This window comes from Hemicordylus capensis, chromosome 6 (assembly GCF_027244095.1).
Source record: "Hemicordylus capensis ecotype Gifberg chromosome 6, rHemCap1.1.pri, whole genome shotgun sequence".
Classification (NCBI taxonomy): Eukaryota; Metazoa; Chordata; class Lepidosauria; order Squamata; family Cordylidae; genus Hemicordylus; species Hemicordylus capensis.
In genome coordinates this window covers 138,596,659-138,624,295 of record NC_069662.1, presented here as the reverse complement: position 1 = coordinate 138,624,295, position 27,637 = coordinate 138,596,659, and the positions used below count along the sequence as shown (strand labels likewise).

General features: G+C 42.6%; 1 protein-coding gene across 12 annotated transcripts in view; it reads right to left on the bottom strand.

Moving 5' to 3' along the window:
• Nucleotides 1-27,637, bottom strand: part of MALRD1 (MAM and LDL receptor class A domain containing 1) — a 450,491-nt gene that overhangs the window by 131,835 nt on the left and 291,019 nt on the right. For all 12 annotated transcript variants that reach the window (XR_008310576.1, XM_053266536.1, XM_053266535.1 and 9 more), the window contains one exon: nt 12,273-12,401. Coding sequence is in view for 11 of the 12 variants with exons in the window: in XM_053266536.1 (XP_053122511.1) it covers nt 12,273-12,401 (129 nt within the window). In the remaining variant the exon portion in view is untranslated. The remainder of the gene's footprint in view (nt 1-12,272; nt 12,402-27,637) is intronic.

The following is a 27,637-nucleotide window of genomic DNA, read 5'->3' as shown; positions in this document are numbered from 1 at the left end:
CCAATCAGGAACACTGGTGTTGTGTTGCCCACCACACTGGGCTGTATACATGTGAGTTACCGGGAACAGGCAGTGGGAAGAGCTAGAAGAACCCTCAGTTGGATCCTGAAGAACTCTTCTTACACTATTGTACACGATGTCAGGGCTTCTCAAGAGCTATAGAACACCACAGGATCAGCTTTATAATAAAAAAATCACTTTGATAAATACTTGATAAGCCTTTGGGAGTAAGTCCTGAACAATGAACACACTGTTATTTATCAAGGAGCAAATGCTTTCACACATGAAGAATTTGGATCAAAAGACTTTTGTATGTAGTCTGTGGAAATTGATTTGGGAAAATGTTGTGATGAATGAAAGAACCTTTGTTTATGGCTTGCAAGGACCAAGTGCGTTCTGTGTATTTTGTGCTTTCTTGTACCTGAAAAGTTTAAAGAGTGAACTCAAATTTGAAAAGACTTTAATTTAAATTGATTTTTTCCCCCTTTGGTATCTGAAGAACTCTTGATTCCCACGTTTTATTATGTGACTATAAATGAATCTGGTCTTCAATTAAAAACCACCTTGCCTGAGTAAAAGAAATCAATCTAAATAGGCTGGTTTACTTCTGGTATCTTCAACAACCAAGAGTTTAATAGAATGCTCCAGCACTGTTTGTAAAAAAGAAGCAAAGGAGATTTATTTAGTATGCCAGACCAACGCAACCATAAAAAATAGGTAACTACAGGTCTACTTATTAAAGATATTCCCAACTGAATGAATGGCACACTATTGAGCTTGGTTGAAAGAGTGTCTTGATTCTGGCCAGGCCTGAAAGAGAGTGATAGCAGATGAGTATTGTTATGATTTTTTAAAAATTATGTCATCTAAAAGTCACAAGGATGATACTACAAGAACACCTGTTGGTATCTGAAAATCAAGATCCAGGGTTCTAAGTATTGGAGAGAAAGCAGAGATATCTTCACACACACCCCAATGTGAGGGCTGCTTCCACACTGTGCAATCGCACCAAGTACAACTACTGCAACGAATATCTACTCACCACTCTCCAGGATCTCAAAGCAGTTTACACAGAAAATTAAATAATAAATCAATACGATTGTCCCCTGTCCCATAAGGGCTCACAATCTAGCAGGAAACATAAGGGAGACACTCAGTAACAACCACTGGAGGAATGCTGTGCTATATTTGGATAGGGCTAGTGCTCTCCTTCTGCTAAACATAAGAGAATCACCATTCTTACCAAAGAGAACCATTCTTTGCTCAGTTAGCTTCTTTGTGGGTCTGCTGGGTGAACACATGGTAATGAATCAGGGGACATGGCTGTCTGCTTGGGTCTAGATTGCTGGCCCAAGTCTGATAGTTTCCCCTCATCTGCTTCTTTCCAGACCAGGCTGTGGGTTCACCAGGCACAGATAGGAGGAAGAGCCTAGAACTTAGATTGAATACCAATTCCAAAGCTCCAGAAAACTGCAGATTAAAGGAAGGGGCTGTTTCTGTGGGTTAGCATCCGCCCTTTCTCTCTGGAAAGAAAAGGGTGGAACCTGGACAACAGAAACAATTACCAGGGACCAGAAGAGACTCCCAAGCATCCTGCTGTAATGGTACCTTTTAATGTATTTTAATTTTAAGTTTCTTTGGGAGGTAATCTTGGCAGAAATGCTGGCTGTAAAGAGGGTGGATTCACACATAGCGCAGAACCTACTTGCAATCTACTTTGTCTGCAGAACCTACTTGCATAGCGCAGAACCCACCTAGTTGGCTGTGATTATGTGAACCCACTCTAGGGCAACAACTCCATGTTCCCTTGGGGCGATAAACCTAGATGTTGTCAAGTTGGCTTCTCAACCCTAGTAATGCTCCACCGTAGGGTTGCATCATGTCTGAACTCTTTACGAATCCTATATTTGTTCTAAGTGAGCCAGCCTCCTTCACAATTGAGATCAATTGTTGTGAAGCAGACGATGTAGAGAAGGGTACTGCAAAGCAGGCTGGGATAGCATCCAGGGCCTCACTGGGAAGCACAGAGAGGGGGGTGTACCTTTGCTTCAGCTCAACTACTTCCAACAAACTGAGATATGTAACTGCCTGTGGCAAAAATTTCAGGTTCCAGCTACAACCTGGGCTGCTGGAATTGCAGATTTCTTGCTGTGTGTGAACCCACTCTGTATATTACAGGTAGGTATCTGGTTTTTTGCTAAGTGCCATGTGTGGTATAGTGTCCTTGAGTTGGTGTCAAGACTCACTGGATGGGACCATGACGAATCCAAATTTAAGCACTTAAAAAAAAATTCAGCACACTTATGCACACTCTCTCCTACTGTGTATCGGATAAAGTAAGCTCTTACCAATGGAAGCTCATGATACAATAAATTTGTCCTTAAGGCATCACAGCATTCTGTTTTTGTTTCAACAGACTAACACAACTACTCTTCTAGGATCACTACCAGTGAAACGGAAGGGACCAACGTGTTTAACTTTGGCTCTCTTATGCCTCATGATATCATCATTATTAAAAGGACTATCTGATAACAGGATCTCAATAATAATAAGTAATAACTTGCGGGAAAAGAAAATCCGAAGCTGCAAAGAGAATTACAATGGGAACACATAGAACGTAAAACCTTAAAAGCTGTGTTGAAGACATTTCATCCTGGAAAGAATCTATCTATGTGGTCACTAAGAGTTGACATTGACTTGACGGCACTTAATCAATCAATCAATCAATCAATCAATCAATCAATCAATAATTCATTGCATGTTGCTTACAATAAATATTAAGAGCAATTTGAGCTTTTAAATGAAGTCTGCTGCCTCTTTGTACCTGGTCATTCCTTCATTTTTGATGTAAAGCAAATCTATTTACAGGTGATGGGGAAAGGACTCTTCCATTTGTCTCTAAAATTGCTTTTATTTCGATATGTCAAGGTATTTGACTAGATGGTTCATCAACACTGAGGCTTGCTTTTAATAAAACCTATGTGTAATTGAATGCAGTTCAGAAAAATGGAAACTGCTTTCAACGTGCATGCAGTTCTCCCTCACGTCAATACTGTCACTGATTTTTAAAGGGTATAAGGACTGTGTGAAACTGTCAAACTGAAAGACAAACATGTTTTAAAGTTTACACTGCAAAAAGAAAACACTGTGTGCCTTTTTAAAACTGTTTTCTTTTAATCTCACAGCAGCAGTTCTATAAATTCAGTGGGACTTTACTTCTGTGCAAAAGCATTTTCAGCTGAGATTGATGGGAATGTAATGCCAGTCGGCCTAATTTGGTTGCAATACAGAGAAATGCACAGGTGCATTTAGTCCAGATTAGAAAATAAGGATTGCTGGCCTTGAGTAGTGACATCAGAGACTTTAAAGGAAAGTGGTAAAAGTGGAGATTATCCTTACTTTGAACTTTAGTTTTTGAGAAAAGAAGAAAATAATACAAGCAAAGATACAACACAGCAAATCAGACTGCTGGGTGCAAATTGTAGGGATGTGCAAAAAATTTCGGGCACAGAACGATCTGTGCCCGAAATGAACAATTTCGGGTGATTCGGGGCTGAACCGAATCACCCCCGATGTCCCCCGATATTTTTCGGGCACGAGCCGAATCACCCGAATTTCGGGCACGAAAAATTCGGGTGATTCGGTTCACGGTTGATTTTTGGCGATTTTTTAAAGTTTTAGTGACTTTGGGGCAGTTCGGGGGCATAGCATGGGATCTGGGCAAAAGTAGTGGGGTGGGGTGGTAGAGCCTAATGGGTGCAGGCTACCACCCAAATTTCAGGGGGATTGGGCAAAGGGCTGATTTTTGGTAAATTTCTGAAAATTTCATGTCTCGGGGGCAGATTGGGGCATATTGGGGCAGAAAGTGGGGCCTGGGGCAGAATAGTGGGGTGGGGTGGTAGTGCCTAATGGGTGGAGGCTACCACCCCAATTTCAGGGGGTTTGGAAAAAGGGCTGATTTTTTGAGAATTTTTGAAGTTTTAGTGACTTTGGGGCAGTTTGGGGGCAGAAAGTGGATCTGCCCCAAAATCTTGGGGTGGGGTGGTAGTGCCTAATGGGTGGAGGCTACCACCCCAATTTCAGGGGGATTGGGCAGAGGGCTGATTTTTTGAGAATTTTTGAAGTTTGGGTGTCTTTGGGGCAGATTGGGGGCAGAAAGTGGATCTGCCCCAAAGGAGTGGGGTGAGCTGGTAGATAGTGCCTAATGGGTGGAGGCTACCACCCATCCCCAATTTAAGAGTGATTGGGCAGAGGGGTGAATTATGGTGAATTTATTTTTATGAGGTTTGTCTTCATAAGGTGAAGTGTGCTAAATTGATTACTTCCTCATATTATCCATAGTAAAGGAAAGTGTGAAAAAGTGAAAGTGGGGTCATGAGAGTTGTTTAATTGAAAAAAATCTCATTTGCTATGATAGAATGAGAATTCACACCTCAGAAAAAACTTCTGAGGTGTGAATTCTCATTCTATCATAACAAATGAGATTTTTTTCAATTAAACAACTCTCATGACCCCACTTTCACTTTTTCACACTTTCCTTTACTATGAATAATATGAGGAAGTAATCAGTTTAGCACACTTCACCTTATGAAGACAAACCTCATACAAATAAATTTACCATAATTCACCCCTCTGCCCAATCACTCTTAAATTGGGGATGGGTGGTAGCCTCCACCCATTAGGCACTATCTACCAGCCCACCCCACTCCTTTGGGGAAGATCCACTTTCTGCCCCCAATCTGCCCCAAAGACACCCAAACTTCAAAAATTCTCAAAAAATCAGCCCTCTGCCCAATCCCCCCGAAATTGGGGTGGTAGCCTCCACCCACTAGGCACTACCACCCCACCCCAAGATTTTGGGGCAGATCCACTTTCTGCCCCCAAACTGCCCCAAAGTCACTAAAACTTCAAAAATTCTCAAAAAATCAGCCCTTTGTCCAAACCCCCTGAAATTGGGGTGGTAGCCTCCACCCATTAGGCACTACCACCCCACCCCACTATTCTGCCCCAGGCCCCACTTTCTGCCCCAATATGCCCCAATCTGCCCCAAAGACATGAAATTTTCAGAAATTTACCAAAAATCAGCCCTTTGCCCAATCCCCCTGAAATTGGGGTGGTAGCCTGCACCCATTAGGCACTACCACCCCACCCCACTCCTTTTGCCCAGATCCCATGCTATGCCCCCGAACTGCCCCAAAGTCACTAAAACTTTAAAAATTCACCAAAAATCAGGATTTTGCCCAATCCCCCTGAAATTGGGGTGGTAGACTCTACCCATTGGGCACTACCACCCCACCCCAAAATTTTTCCCCGGGGCCCCTTTTTACCCCCCCGAATCGATTCGGATTCGGATTCGGATTAAATCCGAATCCGAACCGAATCAAGGGTGATTCGGGTGACCCAGATTCGGGCACAAAACAGAACAGGGGTGATTCGGTTCGGGTCCGAGCCGAATCACCCAGAATCCCGAATTGCACACCCCTAGCAAATTGTCAACTTTACTTGTGGCTAGGTATGTACATGGCAATCACATTCTAAAGACTGGCTGACATCCTGACTAATACAGCACTGATATAACACTAGTGCTTCTGAAGAGTTCCAGACTAATGCTGCACTGGTGCTGGTATGTGTATGTATGTATGTATGTATGTATGTATGTATGTAATTTAACATTTTTATACCATCCAAATTTGCGTCTCTGGGCGGTGTACAATAAAAACAATACAAATTAAACAAAACCAAAAATGATTATTTTTGTTTGTGTGTGGGAATTTCAATTACCCTCCCCTTTCCCTAGAAGCTCTCTATTTCACCCGAAAATATGTCCCTGAGGGCTATATGGCCCCCAGGGACATATTTTCAGGTGGTACAAAGCACTTCTTGGGGAACAGGAGATCATCAAACCTTTCCCCCACCACTGAGACAGCAGTGCAGCTGAACTGAACTTTTCAAATGCTTCATTATTTAGGATGCCAGCTATTATTTTTCTCGACTTTATACAGAAGGGATATCCCTGCTGTTACAAAAGTGTAAATCATGCATCAAAGACCAAATAGGCTTTTCTCAAAGCAGCACATCATCTCTTGTTGTCAGTCTGATGAGTCAGCGAAAACAAGAAGAAAGGTCCTCTTGCCAGGATAAAGAACTAAAATAGACAGGTATTTACTGAGCAGTGCTCAGCTGTAGCTCATTCTCTACTGGGCTGCTGTATTATCGTTAGCATGGAAAGGACAGAGATGTAAGGACTGAAAGGTGACAGTATTCTGAAGCTGTGGTGGAGGGTGCACACTCATGTCAAGCTGAATGGTAGACATCAGGTCACAGAGCAGCAAAGAGGTACATTGTCTATCAGCCTGGAGAAAGGAAAGGTCCAAAAGGCCAGCTAAACCAAGGTTAAAGTACAACAGCAAAGTGGTGCAAATACCTTAGGATCAGAGAGAGGTGATGTACCCCTTATATTCTCTCCTCTCATTGCTTGTTATTAGAACAAAGTACTGAATAGTATGCCTTTCTGCTTTCAATGCTCCCGGAACAGTACTGTACTTTTTCATCCTCTGTGAAAACCTTTCATCCATTGTTGTAACGTTTGGGTGGCTTTACAGAGGCTCAAACTGATTTATGGGATTGTATGCTCCTATTCATTGTCCGAATGAGGAAAGAAAGCAGATGCTATCAATAGTCCTTCAGGGAGTGCTTTCAAAAAACTACTAGCAAACACAGTATCTTCGAAGAGCATGATGGAATAAATCATGATTTTCATTGGGTTAGCTGAGGGATAATTACAGGGCATTTCAGGTGGGATGCTTTCCTTTTGGAGGCTATAAAACATTTTGAGAAATGAATTTTAAAAGTGCTTTTCAAAGTAAAACTCTATAGAAATGTTGGTGTAATATTGCAAAAAAAGGAAAGCTCCCCACCCCACCACCGGGCGTATCAGAATTTGAAACCATTTTTGTTGTTGCATAATGTTCAGTCTTGATTAGTCCATAGGTATAAGGCTGATTAAAGGCCAAACTATATCATATATCTGTTTCCAAAAGAGCTGGAAATGTTATGATCCTTACAGATGCAAAACTGGAGAACCTGAGAGGGAGATAGGGATGTGCGAACTGGTGTGTGTGTGTGTGTGTGTGTGTGTGTGTGTGTGTGTGTGTGTGTGTGTGTGTGTGTACACACACACACACACACACACCCCACTGGGTCCAGCGGTCTCTGTGGGTGCTCTGTGGGGGGGGGGTGTCTGCCATTTCCCCTCTCCCCACTGGCCTCCCCCCGCTCTTCCAAGGGCCATTTCGGCCTGTTTTGAGGTCATTCCAGCCCCTTCTCCGGTGGCAGTGGCTGTTCTGGAGGCTGCCACACATGCAACCTGGCCATTTGCATGGCCAGGTCGTGACCCAAGTGGTGAGTGTTTTTTAAAAACAGCAGCAGCAGCAGCAACAACAACACCTTGAACCAGGCAAACCAGTTTTGTGCACACGTCTAGAGGGAGATACTGGCAGACTCAGGCTATGCACAGATACACCAGTTTCACAAAAATCTGAAGAAAAAACCCTACATTTGCCCTAGTGTAACTAAATAGAGTGGAATGTTCATCAACTCAGAGGACACTCAACAGACAACTGGGTTGAGGTAATGGAACTCAGTGGTGAGGAGAGGAGAATAAGGGCTTGAACAAAAGAGTAGGAAATGTCTATTCTTAGAGTATTCTTAGTTTGAAGAATACTCCCTCAAGACAGTCCCAAGCCCTTCTGCTTCTGTGGGGGGAAAGTGCCTAACTCATTCACCATGCTCAGGCACAGGCTCAGGCAACACATGCACATCAGGGTTATATTGCAACATTTTGTTGCAGGCTCATCCTTGTCTAATCTTAAAAGCATTTTTAAATAGTGTGCTTGGGACTGGCAGTTGGAGGAGTTCCAAAAAGCACTTGCAGGGGGAGCTGATCTGAACTAGGACCATGGTGCAGGAGGAGGAGGAAGATTTAATCCTATCTCTTCATGTCATTTTTCTGCAAAAGATCCTCACAAGCTCATATTAGCCCCCAAGGCTGCTATTTGCTGCAAACATATCTTTGGGGAGGACTTCTGGCAACAAAGTTGTTGATGACAACAACAAAACTGTACAAGGAGAAAAGGTAAACCCCTCCTCACCTGTGACATGGTCATGATCCAGAATTCTCCCCCATCAGCTACATTTTGTTATGGAAGAAATTTGGGCATATTTACACATATGTTTAATACATAATGTCGTTTGGCCTCAAGAAATGCCCAGAATAATGTAATAGAATTAGCATAACAAATTGTCCTTCAAAATAGGTCTGATTTAAACAAGGTGATGTCAATGCATACTGCTCCATGGCAAAGATTTTCAACAAAAGCACAGCAAATGACACAACAATTTTGGATGCATCAGATCATCATGTATTCTCTCTTCCTAGAAGCAGCTTATATGTGAATTACATTGTGCCATGACTTCTGAGACCTGGGTTTAATGGTTTTTGTTTTAGTATAAACCTAGTGAACCTTTGTCTCTTCTATATATCTGTTGCAGTTTCAAGGGGAATCTTGCATTAAACAAAGCATAATTTAACCACATATATATAATTTAACCACATAATTTAACCACATATAAATGCACAACAAAGCAAGGGCTCAGCAGCTATTGAGGTCCAGACAGTTGGCACATCGAAAAATGGCTTAACAGCCTTCAGGAAATATCTTCTCTCTCTTTTCCCTCTGTGCAGCAAGGAACACCACACAATGGAAGACTCCAGCCATACTCACACGTAACATGAAACTGGAAGTGAAAGAATCTTTGGTTTCAAAAACTGTACATCCCAATGGGCCCATGGTTTCCCTCATAAGAATGTAAGAACAGCCCTGCTGGATCAGGCACAAGGCCCATCTAGACCAGCATCCTGTTTCACACAGTGGCCCACCAGATGCCTCTGGAGATCCCACAGGCAAGAGGTATGTGCATGCCCTCTCTCCTGTTGTTGGTCCCCTGCAACTGTATTGAGAGGCATCGTGCCTCTGAGGCTGGAGATGACCCACAACCATTCCAGGGTGGCCAGAACCTCAGGGGTATACTCGTGAGTCAAATGGACTGTAACCCAAAATTTGTCTTTAAAAAAGCCAAATCTGGCAACAGAGCCTTAGACTAGTAGCCATTGATAGACCTGTCCTCCATGAATCTGTCTAAACCTCTTTTAAAGCCATCCAAGCTGGTAGCCATCACCACATCCCATGGCAAGGAATCCCATAGATTAATTATGTGCTGTGTGAAAAAATACTTCCGCTTGTCGTTCTTAAATTTCCCAACCTTTAGTTTCATGGGGTGACCCCTGGTTCTAGTGTTGTGAGAGAGGGAGAAAAATTTCTCTCTGTTTACCTTCTCCACTCCATGCCTAATTTTATACACTTCGATCATTTCTCCCCTTAGTCGCCTCTTCTCCAAGGTAAAGAGCCCCAGATGCTGTAGCCTAGCCTCATAAGGAAGGTGTTCCAGGCCATTTTGTTTGCTCTCTTCTTCACCTTTTCCAGTTCTACAATATCCTTCTTAAAATACAGTAACCAAAGCTGTACACAATACTCCAGATTAGGATGCACCATAGATTTGTATAAGGGCATTATAATATTAGCATTTTTATTTTCAGTCCCCATCCTAATTATTCCTAGCATGGAATTAGCTTTTTTCACAGCTGCCACACACTGAGACAGTACTTTCAATGAGCTGTCCACCACGACCCCAAGATCTCTCTCCTGGTCAGTCACCGACAGCTCAGATCCCATCAGCGTATACGTGAAGTTGAGGGTTTTTGCCCCAATGTGCAATGCTTCACTTTACACTTGCATACATTAAACCGCATTTGACATTTTGTCACCCAGTCCTCCAGTTTGAAGAGATCTTTTTGGAGTTCCTCACAAAGCACTGTGGATTTCACTACCCTAAATAGTTTTGTGTCATCTGCACATTTGGCCACTTTGCTGGTCACCCCAACTTCTAGATAGTTTATGAACAGGTTAAAGAGCACTGGTCCCAGTACTGATCGCTGGGGGACCCCACTTCCTACCTACCTCCATTCTGAAAACTGTCCATATATTCCTACTCTCTGTTTCCTGTCCTTCAACCAGTTACCGATCCACACGTGAACCTGTCGCCTTATTCCATGACTGCGAAGTTTATTCAAGAGCCTTTGGTGGGGAACTTATCAAAAGCTTTTGGGAAGTCCAGGTATACAATGTCAACCAGATCACACCTGTTGACACTCTCAAAGAACTCCAAAAGGTTAGTGAGGCAAGACTTTTCCTTGCAGAAGCCATGCTGCTTCTCCTTCAACAAGGCCTGTTCTTCTATATGCTTAACAATTTTGTCCTTAAGTATGCTTTCCATCAATTTACCTTGCACCAAAGTTAAGCTGACTTGCCTGTAATTTCCCAGATCCCCCCTGGATCCCATAATGAAAACTGGAGTCACATTGGTTACGTCCCAGTCCTCTGGTACAGAGCCTGATTGTAGGGACAAGTTATATATTGTTGCTAAGAGATCGGCAATTTCACATTTGAATTCCTTCCGAACTCTTGGGTGGATGACATATGGCCCTGGCGATTTGTTAATTTTTAGCTTTTCAAGACAGTTTAGAACATCTTCCCTTGTCATCTCAAATTCGTCCAGTTCCTCAGCTGCTAAACCTGAAAAACTCAATTCTGGAGAGAGTATATGGTCAGTATCCTCCTCCGTGAAGACAGATGCAAAGAACTCATTCAGATTCTCTGCAATCTCCTCATTCTCCTAATAATCCCTTTCACACCCTCATCATCTAAGGGTCCAACCACCTTCCTGGCAGGTTTTCTACTTCTTATATATTTAAAGAAGTTTTTGTTATTCCCCTTGACACTTCTAGCTATATGCTCCTCAAACTCTCTCTTTGCATCCCTTATTGTGTCCTTGCATTTCTTTTGCCAGAGTTTATGTTCCTTCCTGTTCTATTCATTTGGGCAGGACTTCCATTTTCTGAAGGAAGTCTTCTTCCCTTTTATAGATTCCCTGACTCTACTTGTTAGCCACGCTGGCATCCTCCTGAACTTGGTGGTACCTTTCCTCCTTCTTGGTTTACATTCCAACTGAGCTTCTAGTATTGTGGTTTTAAATAAGTTCTGTGCTTTCTGGAGTGATTTGACGCTCTTGACATTCCCTTTCAACTTCTTTCTTGCAGAAGTTTCCTCTTCTGAAGTCCTCAGTTCCTTAGCCGCTAAACCTGAAAAACTCAATTCTGGAGTGGGTATATGGTCAGCATCTGTGTTGCACTTCCTTGACAATTCTCCACTTGCATATATGCTGAATTGGATCACACTATGGTCACTGTTGCCCAATGGTTCTGCAACTCTGACATCTCACACCAGGTCCTGGGCACCACACAGGATTAAATCCAAAGTCGCCATCTCTTTGGTTGGTTCTGCAACTAACTGTTCTAAGGCGCAGTCATTTAGAATTCACCCTCCCCAGACAGTGATATGTATCTTCAGTCTCTAGTGAGATCTGCCACCTGGACCACTGGTTCTGTGGTGCCAGCGTTATATCTGAATATTGGCACTGCAATCTGGTTGCTTTGCAACTGGAGTTGAGGGAGGAAGCTCCTCCCTCTCTCCAGCTGCTATTGGCTGCTAGGGCTGTCCTTCAGTAAAGAAGGAAGCCCAGGCAGCCAGTTCCCTCTTCTCTCTGCAGCCAGAGAGGTTCCGTGGTTCCACGTTATGTCCGAAAATGGCCAAACTCTCAAGAATGTCTTAATAATAATAAAATTATTATTATTAAGACTATTATTATTATTATTATTAATGCCATTTCCCAACAAAATGGTGCTCAAAGCAGTTACATATTTACAAAGAAACAAGATGTCTCCCTGTGCCCAAAGGACTCACAATCTAAAAAGAAATATGGTAGATACCAGCAACACCACTGGAAGGATTCTGGGCTGGGGTTGGATAGGGTCAGTAGCTCTCCGCCTGCTAAATATAAGAGGATCGCCATTTTGAAAAGTGCCTTTTCCCTCATCTGGCAGGGTCTGAATGGACCTGAGTTGTATGTATGTCTTTGGTTCAGCAACTGTCTCCAAGTGATAAAAATGTCAAGTCTCAGCCTCTAAGGGAACAACAAAGAAGCAGTGTGTTCATAATGATCCTCTCTTGAGTAACTGTAAGAAGCTGTGTTATAGCACTTAGGGGAAACAACAACAACAACTTGCATTTCACATTCATGCAGATAGAAGTACTTACTGCAATCAGCTTCATCTGACCAGTCTCCGCAGTCAGCCTTATAGTCACAGACAAGGTGAAATTCAATGCACTTCTTGTTCCAGCACACAAAGTCAGTAACAGTAGGGCACACCCCAGAATCTTCTCCAACTGAAACCAACAGGACAGCAAAATCAATACTTTAATTAAATCAAAGAATGCCCTTTTTGATTTGTTTACCCATTACACACCATCACTTTAGTGATTTACTGCTTCCAACAGATGTTATTCAATCCCACTCACTTTTAATGATGGTTTGTACCTGCTTAGACTACGCTATTGCCTACTTTTCAGGGCTTAATGGATGGACTGGAATTCAATTCAACACCAGGACAGCTTATCACTTGTCTAGTTTGTTCTCCAGATGAATGAGAGTATGATAATGTTGATTGAAAATAAGTACTGAACGAGAGCCAGGGCCAGGTTGTGATGGATCCTTGGACAACGCTCTGTAGAGGCCCGCTTTGTAGAGGCATTGGGCTACTGTCCTCCTAATGGTGCACATGTGGCACCACCTGGTCTCCCTGATGCCTGGAAAAGGCAGCAGATGCTCCTCATTCAGAGCTGCCATTTGCTATAAGACACTTCCATGCATAGTGTGCATGGTGTATAGGAACCTCTCTCAAGCATTCAGCTGAACATGTGGATGCAGAGGTGCACCTAGGTAATTTTGGAGCCTGGACCAAAAGGCCTTTGGAGGCCCCCTCTTCCCTGAAAATGAAGCATCATCATGCTCGGCTGGGTGACCACACCACCCAGGACAAATTAAAGATGATTTGGAGGGGGAGGGGCTGTGGAGGCCCTGGACTTTGGCACCAAAGTCCGTGGGTAAGAGCGCCTCCGTGTGGATGCCAGTCCATGCCAACATTGGAGGTGTGGCCAAAGGCATGGCCCCACTCCAACTTCCACACATTCAGTGAATGGAAGGAGTGAATAAGGTAGAGTGACATCCAAATGTGTGAATGATCGTAAGATGACATACCACTCCTTTCAGCTATTTTGTTCAGTTCAGGCTCAGTACAGACACTATTTAATCATTTTTGCATTTTATAGGACTTTAAATTTTACAGTAAAACAAATACTAAGGTCATTCTCACAGCCATAATAGGGGTAGGGAGGGTGGATGTGGGGGGAGGCAGGGTTGAACCTACCTTTCCCCCAGATGAACAAGGAGCTCCTCTTCGGTGCACCGGAACACACTCACATGATCCACGTTGCTCCTGGCAGCATGGATCACTGGAGGCCAGGAAAATGAGCCCAGGCCTCCATGAGTCCCATAATGCATCACATGATGAGCATGGTGCATTGGCAGATTCTCCTGCGAATCAGGCAATGCATGCAGCCTGAGCACACACAAGATCCCAAACCTGGAATTTTCAAGTGCACAGCTTGGGAGTACTGCTGGACCCAGCTCTGCTTTTGGAAGCTCAGGTAGAGGCAGAGGCCAGAGGTGCTTTTGCACAGCTTCAGCTAGTATGTCAGCTGTGTCCCTTTCTCGAAAAGGCAGATCTGGCCACAGTTACCTACGCCCTAGTCATGCCGAGGCTGGATCACTACTCTACGTGGGGCTGCTCTTGAAGGATATTTGGAAACTGCAGCTAGTGCAAAACGTGGCAGCTAGGATTGTATCCGGAGCTGCCTGCTGGGATCATATCACACCCATTCTGAAAAAGATGCACTGGCTACCAATTTGTTTCTGGGTCCAATTCAAAGTTCTGGTTTTGACCTTTAAATCTCTTAATGATTTGGGCCCTGGATATCTGAAGGACTACCTACTCCCCAAGGGTTTCTGCCCACTTGACAAGATCATCAGAAGGGGCTCTGCTCCGTGTGCCAACAGTGAGAGAGGTGCAGTTGTTGAGCACGCAGGACAGGGCCTTCTCAGTCATTGCCCCCAGGCTTTGGAATGTTCTCCCAGCTGGAATTGCTTCTTAGTCTCCTTGACAGTTTTTAGAAAAAAGTAAAAGACATGGCTCTTCAACCAGGCTTTTGAATGAAAGTATTGTTTTTATTGCTGCTGATTTGTGTTTTATGTATTATTTTTAATGGGTTATTAAATTCTTAAATAGAGATTATTTTTATTTTTATATTATCTGTACCTTTGTATTTTAATTATGCATTGTTTTAATTATATTGTAAACCACTTTGAGATTATTTTAATGAATAAATAATGGTATATAAATTGAACAATCAATCAATCAATCAATCAATGAAATCTGATTAAGAGCAGGGGATAAAGGTCAGGCTAGTGGGGGTGGAAGCACCAGGATTGGGAGTGATCCTGGTGCTCCACACGAGTAGCCCAACCCAGGCTGTTTGTATGAATAGCTTCACTGTGTTATAGCCCTAAGCTTTACTGTTAGGTTTCTTAAGAATCTGCTTTGCTGTAGTAGCACAGGCCACAGCAAATACTTCTTAACAAGAAGTTCTGTAGCAACAACAGCATTTTAAACATGGCAACCAAAGCAGAGAAATGCAAGTATATGTTACCTGCTATAGGAAGGCTATAATATCCCCTGGTTGTCATGAATTTATTCATTCATTCATTTATTTAACACATTTATAAGCCACCCACTACAAAAGTCTCTAGATGGTTTACAACAAACCAAGCCAAAACATTTTTAACACATTCAAAACATATATAAAATTTAAAGTTAAAACAATCAATAAAATTCAACTAAAAACATCAGCTAAAAACTTCAACTAAAGGCTTGGCTGGAGAGATGTATCTTCAGTTGTTTCATAAGTGGTCAGGATTCTTTCAAACAGGGGTTTATTTATTTATTTAGCAAATTTATTGACCGCCTGATGTCCATAGACTTGAGGTGGTTTATATAGATTAAAACAATCATGGAGACCAGAGGAAAAAAGGGGAAAACAGACACACGCACACACTAAAAACTAAAAGCCTGGCAGAATAAATAAGTTTTCAAAAGCTTCTTAAAGGACAGAAGGGAGGTTGCATTATGAATCTGAGGAGTCAGGGTGTTCCATAAGGAGAGGGCTGCAACAGAGAATGCCCTCCCACAAGCCCTGGCCCCCAAGTACCTCCCCTGGGCCTGTAACTCTGAGAAGGCCCACCTGAGACGACCTCACAGGGCGGGTCAAAGTTGGACAGGAGAGGTGGTCCTGAAGGTACACAGCCACCAAACCTTGAAGGGTTTTCTAGGTGATAACCAGCACTTTGAATTGGACCTGGAAGCTAACTGGCAACCAATGAACTGACCGCAACAAAGGTGAAACATGGTGATATTTTCTGCTGCTCATAAGCAGCTGGGGTGCAGCATTTTGGGCCAGCTGAAGCTTCCGAGTCATCTTCAACGGCAACCCCAGGTAGAGCGCATTACAATAGTCCAACTGAGACGTGATGAGGGCATGAGTCATGGTTGCCAGGGTCTGCCAGTCGAGGTAAGGCCACAGTTGGTGCACCAAACAAAGCTGGGCAAAGGCTCCCCTGGCCACGGCTTCCACCTGCTGTTCCAGCAGGAGCCACAAGTCCAGGATGACCCCCAAATCACGAGCCTGCTCTTTCAAGGGGAGGGTGACCCCATCAAGGAAGAAACTTGAAAGCAGAACCTGGCCAGATTGAGAACTAAACAAGAGCAACTCTGTCTTGGAGGGATTAAGCCTGAGCTTGTTTTGACCCATCCAAACACTTACAGCCTCCAGACACTGGGTCAACACATTCACAGCAGCCCCGGATCAGCCCAGGGTGGTGTTGTACAATTGGGTATCATCAGCATACTGATGATACCTCACCCCAAACCGACGGATGACCTCACCCAGCAACTTCATACACTGTAGATGTTAAAAAGCAAGGGAGTGAGGACTGAGCCCTGTGGCACTCTGCAAGAAAGAGGCCATGGGCTACAGCACTCACCTCCAATGCAAACCGTCTGAAACCGTTCTCAACTGGGTTCCCCAGAGGTTGTTGGACTTTAACTCCCACCATCCCCAGCCACAATGGCCAAAGGCCACAATATGTGGGGACCCAAGAGAACCCCTGCTTTAAAGTCTTATACAGTTTGGGACCAGTGTTCCCCCTTAGGCAGCGTATGTGTGCACACAAAAACTTTTTTTATGCCCGCTCAGTTAATTTTAGATCCTGCTCAGCTGAATCAGGAAGGTCCTATTCTAAATGCATGGGCGCACATACTGCCTTGATACTTCCACTCAGTTCAAAACTCATTCCATACACAGATGAAAAAAATTAGAAGGAACATGGTTTGGGACCAGGATATCTGAAGGCCCTCCTTTCCCGCACAAAACTGCACATCCCATGATAACTTTCTTGTGTGTCTCTTCTCTTTCAGAAGCAGGGTATGCAGGGTTGATGTCAATGCAAGAGAGGGCTTTTTTGGTCACTGCCCAAGCCCTGTGGAATTCCCTGCCCCAGGATATCCAGCTGGATCAGCCTATCTTTGACAGTATACCGCCATCTTGTTAAGAATTTCGTTTTGGCTGCTACTCCCCTTCTCCCTCTAGTTCTTGTTTGTGGCACTATGCTAACTTTTTAAAATTTTGTTTAATATATTTGTTTTATTATCTTTTTTGATGTTTGTAATTAAATTCTTTTGGAAGCTGCCTTGAATTTTATAAAGAAAGGCAGAATGCATATATTGAAAATAAAAATTTTAAAAATGAACTTGGAAACAGATAGTGCCCTCACCAGGGATTGTTAAGATCCTGTATAATGTGCCATCAGCAACTATTTTCCGGATCCACTCTGAGTAAACTCCTTTCATAGCCTGGCTGTGCCATGAAGGGATTATAGGAAACATGTTAGGTCCTTCCTTGTATTTGGCAGACAGACCCACAGTTATGTGGGTCTCATAACAAAAGGATATGAAGTGAGTTTGTTAAACAGCCTAGATGCTTTTGCACTGAGGATGCTCTTTTGACAAAAATTAAGAGGATCCTTGTAAAAAGGAGTGTTTTCATTTGCTTTGATCAAAGGAAACTGGTTTCATACAAGGTATTCCCTGATCTGTTCTGTATTTATCAGCTGAATTTTTGAATTTCATTAATTGGAAAAAGTCTTTATTTCAAAATAATGCCAATCATAATGAAGTCCATCCCTTCATATTAAATATAGCTTACTTTACAAATTCTAGATACACATACACAATCCACAATACACACACACAACCAAGAAAATAAGAAAGGAGGTTTCTTTTACCAAACGAAACTTAACATCTCAGTCAATCAGCCAGGAATAAAATTATGGAAATGTACAAAAGAAGACATCACAGAAAAATTGTGAAACTGTATATCAAGTGCAGGCAATTTACAAGAATTTCCTGTTTTTACCTGCTGTGTTTCTCAAGTGTATTCACAGGGCAAACTATGGGGAGATGCTGAACTTGAGAGAAACACGGAAATCCTGAAAGGACGCCATGCTGTGGGTGGCCAACCCCTGAGTTCAATCCCATTATATCTGAGCCCTTACATTTATTTTGAAAAATCAAGTTCAAATGAATACTTGAGACTATAAATACAATTTATTTCAGTCAAGAAATGTGTCTCACTGAAAGCAATGTTCCAGGGTGCTAACAAAATGGTCCCAGGAAAAAAAAAAAGCTTGTATATTTTAATGAATGGGGAAATGATCTTTAGAACTGTGCATAACTAAGTGTTCATTTGTGGTCAAGGGGAAAAAATCAACTCATGGATGCAGTAACTCTGCAAAGTAATTAAGTCATTTAATCATCATTTTGATGTTGGGTTTTCTATGAGGGTTTTATTTGGCAAGGGTGTAATGTACATTATCTTGGACTATGTAAACAACATAATTTGGCAAGACTAGCAAAACGATAAAGCAATTTTGAAATAAGTTCATTACAGAAATAGTGTAAGAACTTAATGATACATAAGGATAAAATCTATGTTTGTCATAAAATTAAGCATCATACTGGGCTCCCACCATAGTCTAGGAATATTTTTAAAAATACTTTGGCCTGGTTAGACACACAAGCCATGGTTAAATCCTTGTCCTGGATTGTAAATCACATGGAAACCACAGCTCCCAGGCAGTAGCAGAGCCAGGCCAGTGTGGCCATGTCTGGCCGCCATTGCAGACCCACCTCCTATGTCTGATGTCAGATGCGGGAGGGGGGCGTGGTCTGGCTCCCAAACGGGGCTGTGCTCCCTGTGCTGTGTTCCCTTAAAGGCAGGGAGCAGGGGCGTAACAAGGCTGGAGTGGGCCCAGAGACAAAATTTTAAAATGGGCCCCTCGCTAATACACACACACACACACTTCACAATATGAAGTCATGTGACTTGCCTCTGGGGGGGCCCTCAAGGCGTGGGGGTCCCCAGGCAGCCGCCTCCCCTTGCCTAATAGTAGTTACGCCCCTGGCAGGGAGAGCTGCTTCTGGCCATGCTGCGAATGCAGCACTGGCCATTTAACTCCCAAATGGGGCTGCACAGCCCCATTAGAGATTGAAACCAGCCACCCTGCATCTGATGTCAGATGTGGGGGGCACATTGGGGCCGCGAGGTGTGGCCCCTGAGGGGCGGTGGCCTGGGTTCTTTGAACAAAGTCACCCAATAGTGGCTACGCCCCTACTCCCAGGTTTGGAGGACATGAGAAGCTGTGGTTTAACAGACCAGAATTGTGGTAGCAAGCATGACATGTCCCCGTAGCTAAGCAAGCTCTGCCCTGGTTGCTTATGAAAGGGAGACTAGAAGTGTGAGCACTGTAAGATATTCCCCTTAGGGTATGGAACCGCTCTGTGAAGAGCAGAAGGTTCCAAGTCCCTCCCTGGCATCTCTAAGATAGGACTGAGAAAGATTCCTGCCTGCAACCTTGGAGAAGCCGCTGCCAGTCTGTGAAGACAATACTGAGCTAGATGGACCAATGGTCTGCTAGATGGTCATATGGCAGCTTCCTATGTTCCATCACAATTATGGGTGCAAAGTGAAGAGGGAAGGGAAGGGAGCATGTGAATTTACCAATCTGTCCACTCATGTTTCTCATCCAAGAGCTGAATGGTTTGTTGTATCTTTTAACCAGGGTCAATGTATCAGATTAGATCATTTCATTTACATGATTTTGCAAATAAATACTTTTAAAAAAAATCTAAAAAACACTTCTGAGGTAACTAGAATAATAATATTGTTCTAGAATAAGGTTCACATAACTTTTATCTTGCTGAGTTTGCTCTTTGCTTCTTCACAATTTTTAGTCTTGCCCAGACAACTGAACAGAGGAGAATCAATAGGCAGAAAGAGAGGAAAGGAATCATGCCCATTAGCTCTGCTTTCATTGATTGGCTCTGTATAGGCAACGATTGGCCCTGTATGTGCAATCTGTATATGGAGGTCAGTGACCATGATCCCATAACCTTTCTCACATTTTGATTCACTCTGCCTCCAATCATCTGTACAAGACTTCAATCATTTTCTTCCAGCATCAAAACTCTTGCATTATGTGACTAAATCCTATGAAGCAGTTATGTACCAATTATGCTATAAGAAGGAATTACTTTTATACTCAAAGGTAATTCTAAGGCCCAGCTCAGATGACAAGCAAAACCACAGGTAGGCTTACTTGAAGTTAACCTCAGAAGCCAAAAATAGTGCCGCAGACAACCCAGCAGCTGTGGTTTCGTTGCCTCTGCCAGAAATCCCCTTCCCTTTTCCTCCTCCACTGAGTTGGTCACTTGCCCAGCAATCATTGGTTGTGAAAGGGGGGGGCATGCTCGCGGGAAGAGCTTCAGTGCAAACCCCAGGTTGCTGCATTCAGATGGCACTAGGGGGTCAGCAGAGCTCCAGTTCAGCAACCTGTCCAACTTCAAACCGAGGGTTCAATCTGCAGTTTGGAAGAGGCAATGGAATCATGGTGATGGGATTTCCCCACATGTGGATGATGAGAGACGCCAACCTCAGGTTAAGTAGAACTGAGGGTTGCCTTCTTGCCTGAATCCCATAGTGAGAAAGGCTATAATGAGAAAAGCTGTATGGCCTTTCTTGGAAGAAGATAATGATAATTTTTCAGCACTGAATAACTTAGACATAGTTCTTTTATTTATTTTTTCTCCAGAAGATTTTTTGTGAAAACCAGATAATCATGCTTACTTATTTATTTAATTTATTTATTTATCTATATCTATGTAAATTGCTTTGGGAACTTCTGCTGAAAAGTGGTATATAAATATTTGTCGTATTTGTATTATTACTCCAAATTAGGGATGTGCATGAACTGGCATTCAGATGGTTTGACAGCCGAGAGGTTACTTTTAAGGAGCGGGGAGGGTGGTCATCCCTCCTGCCGTGATTTCCCTGCTGACACTGATGTGAAAACTGCTGGTGCAAGGCGGTAGTGTACCTCCTTGCTGCCCTGGGCAGCATCGGACTGGAAGTGGCCAGTGTGCATTCGCTTTCAGTCCAATGCTGGTCGAGGCAGCAAGGAGGTACGCTTGCTGTGGAGGTACGCAAGGAGGTACGCCAACAGTGCCGGCGGGGAAAATGGGGGGTGGATGAGCACCCTCTCCGCTCCTTGAAGGTAATCCCCTGCCACCGCCGAACCCACCTGGAACCGGTCCATGCACATCCCTAATTGTGTTGTTGCGTATGTTTGCTTGAAAGCCGCCTTGAGTCCTATGGGAGTAGGGCGACATATAAATCTAACTAACTAACTAAATAAATACTCCAAATCAGTAAAATCCTCCAAATACCCCAAATTTCAAGAGGAATTGAAAATGAACCATAACTCAGATCTTCTTCTGTTATGTACAGAATGGACAAAGGTAAATTAATCATGATAATCAGCATAAAAGCTTTTTATATATGCACCAACTCCCTTTTAAAAATGCATTTCACCTATTCTACAGTGTTGATATAAGAGTTTCTAAGATTATATCTTTTAAGCACTTAAAAAACTCAGAATGTGCTACATAAGTGCTAAATAAATTAGTTGTTATGTCTTAGGACTGTTTCATTTGTCAAGCAACCTCTTGGTTAAAGTCTGGCTCTGCATAACATTCCTCTGAGCCTCAGGAATGCAGGCTCTCCTCTCCCATGCACTGAAATAACCTACTATCTGATACCAAGGTTTGAAGTGAGTTACAGGTTAAAGTTTATTTCATATAATAAACCAAAATGGGTCAGTTTGGGTGTCACAACTGATCTTGGTTTAACCTCAATCAGTAGTGGCTGCTTGCATGGTCATGGGAAGGGGGAAGTTGTGCTCCCAAATCTCAGGGATGTGGCACAGAGCTAGCCTATAACCGTGGTTCCACATGATGTCAGAACCAGCCTTTATAGTTTCGTAGGTATAAAGGTTTTTGTGACACTCATATTGTTGCACAGTTCTCCAGAACAAACAATAAGCCTAATATGTATTTTTATTTGACACATGGTATTTTATATGACATTTACATAACAAATCACATCTGTACCCATTTCGGTTTTGGCATTCTGTTTTCTCTATTGATCAGTACTGCTTCATGAGTCAACCCCCTGCCAGGCCTCCTTAGTTTATAATGTTATTGATGAGCAAACCCAGGATATTTCATAACAGTTTAAAAAAAAATACAGCTACAGCAAATAAACAATGACACTGAAGACAGCCAGAGGTGCACCTAGGCAATTTTGGAGCCTGGACCTAAAAGCCTTTGAAGGGGCCCCCTCCCCTGCAAATTAAGCATCATCATGCTCAGCTGGGCGACCACACCACCCAAGAGAGACTAAAGAGAATTTGGGGGGGTCCCAGGGGCTGTGGAGGTCCTGGATTTTGGCCCCGAAATCCAAGGGTAAGAGTGCCTCTGAAGACAGATAACAAGTGTAAACATGTAAACACAATGCACCATTCACACAGGAGGAACTGGGTTACCAATAGAAATACTATGGATTGTCAGTCATACATAGGTGATCTGATTCAACCCAAGTGATCAATGTATGAGGAAGTAAGTCCCACTGAACACAGTGGCTGATAGCCAAACTAAGCTACTCAACAGTACTACTCAGAAGTTACTCCAAAGGGTGACTTAATTTCAATAGGGTTACTCAGGTGTCAGTCTGGATGTCAGTCATTGGGACGAAGTCCTAGTAAACTTGCACAAGATTTTGCTTTGAGTCCTATGTATGACATACACTACAGAAGATAGTTTGCTTTCATATTTTACTTAACAATCAATTTTTTATTACAGCGGTTGGCCAACCAAGAGATAAAAATCAGAATAACAAATATAATTAATATACCCAGATAGTAACTGATAATAACACACAATATAACAGTATACAAGCATCCAGGATAGATTACTTTAAAAACAGTAAAACAGCTCCTAAAATTGAGACCTCAATCTCATAGCAATATAAAAAAAATTGGCCGCCACTTTTGTGATCTCACAGCTTGTATCCGCGAGGCAATATTGTGTATACAAAAAGCTCACACCTTCCAGGAAATCTAACTAACGGGGGAAATAAGTTCTTCTCTGACACCTCGATACAAAGAACAATATAACAGAACATGGGTAACAGTTTCCAGGAGGCCAGAGCCATAAGGGCAGAAAACTGTAGCTGAAGAATCCTTAGCGAACCTCCTTTCCAAAAGAGAGGAGGGCAGCACATTTAAGCGAGCCCAAGCAAACGCAAACCAAAACTAGGAAAAGTGAAACGTTGTTAGATAATTTGCAGCTCTATCTCCCATAGGGGGGAAAATCCCGAAATGTAGGGGAGAGCAGGTCCTGTTAGTCGAAGAGATAAGTTCCTGATGTCCAATGTCATGCAACCGTAGAAATAGTATTTCCTTCACCTTATTATTCTCCAGAGTAAGTAGTTCAGAAGGAGAAAGTCTCAACGGCATTATTTTGTTGTTTACATAAGATAGCCAGGGGTTTGGATAAGAGTCCAACCATAAATAACGGAAGAAAGAAAATTCCCGAATCTCTAAAAAGAGTTTAATCCATCTAGCAAAAGTAAATTCTCAAGCTTTACAGGCTCTAGAAAGACCCAGATTCCAGGCAAAGAACAAAATATGGCACACACCTAAGCACTGCAAAGATTGCTCTTAGGAATATAGACTATACTCTCTCCAATTCAATTGTTACCCCCTATATCCATAGTGAGGCTCCAAAAGGTAATTGAGCCACAATCTTAGCCCGAAATACCTGGAGTGCCATAGGTATATACTGGCCTCCTTTAGAATAGTAGAAGAGCAAAAAGGCACTAAGAGTTTTACAGGCTATATGGATGGAGGACAGACTGTGAGTATTCCAGTTAAGATTATACTGGGGAAAAATGCCTAAGTATTTATATTTGTAAACCTGCTCAATATAGTTCTGATTTACTACCAATTTGTATAATTTCCTTGATTTAGAAAAAACCAGGACCTTTGATTTTTTTATAATTGATAACTAACTTGTTATTGTTGCAGTAGCAGGCAAAAGCATACAGCAATCTTTGCAAATCTAGTCTAGTCTGAGATAATACAGCCACATCATCCGCGTATAACAACACCGGCACTCATTTATTAGACAGCTTCGGTGCATGTGAATCCACCTTTTCCAGACATTGGTGCAAATCATTAATAAAGAGATTAAACAATGTAGGGGCCAAGACACAAGCCTGTCTGACCCCACGAGTAGAAGGAATTAAATCAGTTAGAGCCCCATTAGTGGCATACCTAACCTGTAACGAAGATATGGAATAAAGCTGCATCATCAGAAATAACAGTCTCTTATCTACTGTAATTTTTTCAAGTTTGGACTATAATAAGTGTCTGCAAATGGAATCAAACACAGATTTTAAATCTATAAAAGCAACAACAAAATTGCCTTTAGGGCCACTACTTAACAATACTACTGAATTTTATCCAAGCACTGTTTGGAGGTCACAATTGGCATGTTTGTAATGTTCACCGCTAATCTTCTAAGATAAGCATTACGATTCAAAATTTCTATAGCAGATTGGGTTTTAATACATGTTTTGGAAGAACTTAAGCACCCATTACTTCAGCCCCCGCCCCAAATACCTTTCCTAGCTCCTTCCTCTCTTCCACCTCTTCAGTTGCCAAATGGGTAGTAGGAACTGTAGTTTCTCCAATGCATTAAAGCCTTAAACTGCTTAGGCCCTGGGTATCTAAGAGAACATCTTCTTCTCCATGACCCCATGACTCCATGGGGTCATCACGCACAGAGGTCATCTGGAGAGGTCCACCTGCAGAATGCCGAGATGGGCATTCTGTTGCTGTCCCAACACTCTGGTATGCACTCCCTAATGAAATGAGAGCCTCCCCATCCATGTTCCCTCTAACAGGGATTCACAGATGTTGTTGACTACAACTCCCAGAGTCCCCAGCTGCAATAGTTTTTGCTTGGGGATTATGGCAGTTTTAGTCAACAACATCTGGGAATCCCTGTTAGAGGGAACACTGCTCCCCATCTTTGTCAACTTTGAAAAAGTCATTAAAGACTTACATTTTCACCGAAGCTTTTTAATTTAATTGTGGTTTTACAACATAGAGCACACTTAAAGATCTATGCTCAGGCAATACGTGTGGCAAAGAAGCAATTCTTTTCTGCCCATATTGCTTCTGTGAGTTCATGTCCGGCAGAGTTGTTCAAGGTTGTGAAGGGGCTAGTATCTGCCCCCACCCCCAAACCAGAATTTGGAAGCATCAGTCACCCACTGTGATGTGTTTAATGAATTTTTCGCAGACAAAATCTCTCAGATTCAGGCCGACCTAGATGGAGACTCCACAATTAATTTGATGTCTGAACTGGAGGTGTCCAACAATTTCTCTTATGTGATTCGACTAGATCAATTTCAGTTTGTGACTCCTGAGGATGTGGACAAGCTGCTTGGATCGGTAAGGCCTACCACTTGTTCTCTTGACCCTTGTCCAAAATGGCTTATTCTATCTAGCAGGGAGGCTGTTGTAGGCAGCCTGGTAGAAATCATAAATGCTTCTCTGAGGCAATTATTAGACTTCTTCTAAAGAAGCCTGCATTAGATCCCTCAGAGTTGAGCAATTATAGGCTGGTCTCTAACCTCCCGTGGCTGGGCAAGGTAATTGAGAGGGTGGTGGCCTCTCAGCTCCAGACAGTCTTGCACGAAATTGATTATTTTGACCCATTTCAAGCTGGCTTTCGGCCAGGCTATGGGATGGAGACTGCCTTGGTCGGCCTGATGGATGATCTCCAATTGGGAATTGACAGAGGAAGTGTGACTCTGTTGGTCCTTTTGGACCTCTCAGCAGCTTTCGATACTATCGACCATAGTATCCTTCTAGAACATCTGAAGGGGTTGGGGGTGGGAGGCACTGTTTTACAGTGGTTCCACTCCTATCTCTTGGACAGGTTCCAGATGGTGTCGATTGGAGATTGTTGCTCTTCAAAATATGAGCTTAAGTATGGTGTCCCTCAAGGCTCCGTACTCTCTCCAATGCTTTTTAACATCTACATGAAACCGCTGGGAGAGATCATCAGGGGATTTGGAGCTGGGTGTTATCAGTATGCTGATGACACCCAGATCTACTTCTCCATGTCAACTTCTTCAGGAGCTGGCATATCCTCCCTAAATGCCTGCCTGGAAGTAGTAATGGGCTGGATGAGGGAGAATAAACTGAAGCTGAATCCAGATAAGACAGAGGTACTTATTGTGCGGGGTCAGAACTCCAGGGATGATTTTGATCTACCTGTTCTGGATAGGGTCACACTTCCCCAAAAGGAACAGGTCCGCAGTCTGGAAGTACTCCTGGATCCACACCTCTCCTTGGTTTCTAGTTTGAGGTGGTGGCCAGGGATGCTTTCTATCAGCTTCGGCTGATATGCCAGCTGTGTCCATTTCTCGAGATCAATGACCTCAAAACAGTGGTATATTTGTTGGTAACCTCCAGACTTGACTTCTGTAATGCGCTCTACGTGGGGCTGCCTTTGTATGTAGTCCAGAAACTTCAGTTGGTTCAGAATGCGGCAGCCAGGCTGGTCTCTGGGTCATCTGGGAGAGACCATGTTACTCCTTTGCTGATGGAGTTACACTGGCTGCCGATAGGTTTCCGGGCAAAATACAAAGTGCTAGTTATAACTTATAAAGCCCTAAACAGCTCAGGTCCTGGGTATTTAAGAGAGCGTCTTCTTCGCTACAAACCCCACCGCCCACTGAGGTCATCTGAGGATGTCCGTCTCCAGTTACTGCCAACTTGTTTGGTAGCTACACAGAGACAGGCCTTCTCGGTCGCTGGCCCGAGATTGTGGAATGCGCTCCCTGCTAAGTTACGATCGTCCCCATCTCTGGCTATTTTTAAAAAACATTTGAAAACCTTTTTTTAACCCAAGCCTTCTCAGCTTTTTAATTAAAAATACTGTTTGTTAATTTTATGGTTTTTAAATTATTTTATTGTTTTAACTTTAATATATGTGTTATATGTTGCATTGTTTTAATTTTTATATATGTTTTAATTGTTAGCCGCCCAGAGATGTATGTTTGGGTGGGATATAAATTTATATACCCAGTACCCAGAATGTTGGGGGCAATATGCTAAAAATCATTGTAAACTGCTTAGAGAGCTCCGGCTATAGAGCAGTATATAAATGTAAGTGCTATTGCTATTGCTATTGCTAATAAATAAATAAATAAATGTACAACATGTCTGAATAATGTCATAAGAAAACAGCCAGTGTTTTTTCTTTCTGTAAAGATATTTTTCCACAGTCCGGCAAATATCATTACTGCCTTTTCAGAAATATAGTGCAAAGAAATAAAAAGCAAATATTTTCTCTTCCATGGGACTAATTAAGTTAGATTTTTAGGCATATACATTCAGAAACATTCCTTGGATGTAAAATTAAGTGATAACAATCATTAAAAACTAACAACTAATTCAGGCACCTTTTAATGTGGTTATTCTCTTTATTTAGCAGGAGGAGAGTAACTGGTCCTATCCACCCCCAGCACAGTACCTCCAGTGACTGTTGTTGGTATCTACGGTATCTTATGTTTCTTTTAGATTGTGAGCCCTTTGGGGACAGGGATCCATTTTATTTATTTATCATTTCTCTGTGTAAACAGCCCTGAGTCATTTTTGGCATGGCGGAATAGAAATCGAATTTATTATTATTATTATTATTATTATTATTATTATTATTATTATTAACCATTCCAGAAAATATTTTAAACACGTCATTTTCAGGCCTTTAAGGATCAGCATGTTTTGCCACATGCTCGGATACTTAGAGGAACAGCAGCGCATTATCGGCATGTTCATCACTAACATCTATGGCTAAGGATGACCTTGACAGTTGTCTTCAAGAAATGCTAGATAAAGCTTTTCCTCAGGCAGTAGCTAGGTCATATAAAATATGGTGTGATTTCAATTCAGAAGCTGTAGGGAATTTTACCCAGCC